General features: G+C 37.3%; 1 protein-coding gene across 1 annotated transcript in view; it reads left to right on the top strand.

The window, feature by feature from the left end:
* LOC109465115 (phospholipid scramblase 1-like) overlaps positions 1-3,853 on the top strand; it is a 30,702-nt gene that overhangs the window by 18,774 nt on the left and 8,075 nt on the right. Inside the window, exon 4 of the mRNA XM_019762257.1 lies at positions 2,693-2,811. Coding sequence (XP_019617816.1) covers positions 2,693-2,811 — 119 coding nt within the window. The remainder of the gene's footprint in view (positions 1-2,692; positions 2,812-3,853) is intronic.

The following is a 3,853-nucleotide window of genomic DNA, read 5'->3' as shown; positions in this document are numbered from 1 at the left end:
TGTGTGTGTGTGTGTGTGTGTGTGTGTGTGTGTGTGTGTGTATATGTATATATATATATATATATATATATGAAGAAAGACTGAATGCAGCTACAGGACATCTCCACACGACTGTAGACGCAGAACACAGTGAATGGTCAACCATGTAGGTTGTAAGGGTAGAATGGGTATCAAAATACTTTTAAAACAGTAGTGGTTTGGCTGACGAAAAATTGTTGTTGTTTGTCAGATTTTTTTCAGAAAAAATATGAAGCGACGGGGCAAAATAAAAAAGAACAAGGCACCCCATGATAGCCAGAAATGTTACAATATGAGCCATGAAGTCAACATATCAGGCTCGATGATAATTAAAACAATAGATGAACTTTCAAACAATAGTGAACTTTCAAAGAAACAATGTTGCATTGCTACATTGTGGGAAAAACTAGGGAAGAACTTTCTTAAAATGTTGTAGTGGGCCAAAATATGTCTTTCATTGAGCATTTTGCAGTTGATTCAGAAGCTAAAATCTTTTTTTGTGTGTGTGCAAATCGAAAAAAATGGACAGGGCTTCAATCCGAGAAACAACAAATTAAATTGGTATGGCCTTAGCACTCCTTCCCATTCAAATGTGTCAAATGCTGTCACCACTCTTAATGACTTTGGCCCTGTTCATATGAAGTCAGTGGAGGCGCTTTTTCCCCTGAAGCCCCATCAAATGGCCCCATCTGAACGCTCCAAATCACATTGAAAGCGCCTCGATCCCAAACCACTTCTAGAGGTGGTTTTGAATCGGTTTTCCCGCATCGCAATTTACGCAATCTGATTTCAATGTGACTTCACCTTGTCATTGCAATACGGGTGATATTTCTTTATTTATATGCAATACCAAATTTTACGTGGCAGCAACTTAAAGAGCAATGGTCAAATAATGTGTCCGTTCTAGGACGAGCTTCATCAGGCCAAGATACGCTGGGAGGGGGCACCAGCAAGCAGGTCGTTGACCTCTGACATCGATAACACGCTACCTTGCATCAAATTGATGTGTGCCTTGATATGTGTACATTGTATATGTACCAGTATATAATGGGCTGACAGAAGTACTTCCATATACTTCCATATACTGACACCTAAACTAATGACTTTTAAAGTGAATGCAGTTTCAGAGAATCGTGATCGGGGACGGTTTGAAAGGAATGTGTGGCACGTGGGCCAGATGTGAGGATGGCGAGTTACCCGAATCACGGTTTGGGTGGTTTCATATGAACAAGGCCTAAATATGACCAAAATCACAGACCTCATCAATTTGCTTTCTTCACTTTCCCACTAAACTTACTAATAAATAGAAAAAATTGTTGTACGAAAAATGCACCACAACACTAAGTTTGATTGCAATTGAAGAAATTATGGCCGCGGGTAGGATTTCTCAAAAAGCGGCTGTCACCTGAGAAGAAAGGAAAACTTTGAAAAAGAGCCTAAAACATAGTAATTTAATTACGACTGTTTCACAATACTTTGCTGCCTTGTGAAGCCATGTGCTCAGAAAGCTCTCCTCATTATTCTTGTATGTGGTGCCAGTTTCATACCTGTTGCCAAGTTTTGCCAAGTTTTACCTGTTGCCAAGTTTTGTAACCTCCATTACCGCTCAGGTAGGACGGTCGTGAAGTTTAGATAGAGCCGCATATAAGACAATAAAGTTTTCAGGGCATTTCTAAGAGAAGAAGATTATGAATTGTTTGCTGTCATTTATAGCCACCTAATGCGGAACAAAATGTTTTACAGTATCACAGTTGACTGCAACCTCCATTACAGTTGTTTATTACTTTCAATGTGAGTTACTTCACCTGGTATATTAAAAGCTGCCCATGTTTTTAAATGTCCATACCTTGAAGCTGTATGGACATAAAACTGTAGATCTTTTTGGAGAAAAAAAGGAAAAAAGTTAGTGTTGTAACCTCTATTACTGGCGGTAACAGAGTAGAGGCTACACCTGTAGCGGAAAAGACAACAATTAGGGATTAAATGGTCTTGTGCACCATGAACATATGCATCCAAAGAAAAATAACCCTCGGTGATGTCATCAGACCCAAATATTCTACCCGTCTTTGAAATTTTGCTTCCAAAGTTACGTAATTCATTTTTTTTTGCCCAGATATGTTTTTTATAGGCGGAATCAACTGTAAAGACCACCACCCTGCTGTTGTTTGGAAAGACAGGGAGTGGCAGGAGTGCCACTGGGAACACTACACTTTTAAGATATCTTCATGTGCCTTGATATGTGTACATTGTATATGTACCAGTGAGTATATAATGGGCTGACAGAAGTACTTCCATATACTTCCATATACTGACACCTAAACTAATGACTTTTAAAGTGAATTTGTCATGAATACAAGCTTTATCATACACCCAGCTCATTCTGATGTTCCATTTTTTTGCCGCACCAAAAAATTGCATTCAGATATTGTATCAATGTCCATAAATTTTCCTAAACTATAATGAGTATGAAAAGAATCCTTTTTTTGGTAATCATCAATTCAGATGTTCTGGATTCCTAAAAAATAAGGTAGGTTTGCCTGAAAAAAAAACAGTTCATTGATTTTTCGACCCTAAAAATTACTATAATTATGTACATTTCAATGAAAATGAGTAAATTGAAATGTATGAATGCCAGTGCATAGAATAAAATAATTTTTTCCTTGACATTGTGCAGGCCAATCAACATGGATGCCAGTCCCACAGGCACCACCTGGCTGTCCACCTGGCCTGGAGTACATGACCCAGATTGACCAGCTGCTGGTTAAACAGCAGGTGGAACTACTGGAAGGTAGAGTAACCTGTGTCTGTCTCCATCACTAACATATCACCAGGGGGCCTGCATACCCTTTTTCGTAAGGCATACAGTCATGTAATCATGCCTTTGTAGTCTTCGTAATCCGTAGGCAGCCTCCCGTAATTCATATTAGAGCACATTAGCCATTGGCATCTCTACTTAGTAGAGTTGAAATTTGAAATTTATTTGTTGCTCATCATTTTAGAAATGTACAACAGCAGGGGGAGCAAAAGTGCATCCCCCTGAATTAGGTACAATTTGTCACATTATTTAAAAAAAACAACGTTCACATTGAAAAATAATACATCTAAACTAACATATATACAAAAGACACATATAAAAATTATTTACAACAGATATGCACAAAGTTGCTTGGTCAGGCTATACAAGTTCCAATGTAGGGTTGGTGGTGTTAGAGCTGGTGCTAACAATTATATAAATATATATATATATAATTTCAATTTTAATTTCAATTTTATTAAGTATAGTCAACATAGCAGGGGTACATACTCCTGAATTGTGTGGACTTTACATATTATTAAGTATATCTATCTATCTATCTATCTATCTATATAGATAGATAGATAGATAGATAGATAGATATAGATAGATATAGATATAGATATACATATTATATATATTTATATATAATTGCTTGATCAATTATCTAGCATTATGGCCGCAATCACCGCCGAAATTTATTAGTTGTAAAAAGAACGGCATCATAGGATTGTGTGGCGTAACAGCAGTGTTAAATGGCTCCAAACCAAGATCATTCCCCATGTGAGTGAATCAAACCAGTTCAGTCTAAAACTGGCTTTCACTCCCAGTGAGCATTTGAGCTGGTGTCAATTCTGATGTTTTACTAAAGTGAGAAGAGAATTGCTTTGACAGTCTTTATTTCATTAACCCATCATCATGGAGTGGCTACATGACCAATGAAAAATGAAGGATACAGACACTTAGCTAAGGGACATGTTAACATCATCATTTCTGTGGCATTTATTTATTCTCTTCTTTTTTCTAGCCTTCACTGGATTT

The sequence above is a fragment of the Branchiostoma belcheri genome, unplaced genomic scaffold (genome assembly GCF_001625305.1).
Source record: "Branchiostoma belcheri isolate BF01 breed outbred unplaced genomic scaffold, Haploidv18h27 scaffold148, whole genome shotgun sequence".
Lineage (NCBI taxonomy): Eukaryota > Metazoa > Chordata > Leptocardii > Amphioxiformes > Branchiostomatidae > Branchiostoma > Branchiostoma belcheri.
The sequence above is the reverse complement of the archived record's forward strand: the minus strand, read 5'-3'. Positions and strand labels throughout refer to the sequence as shown.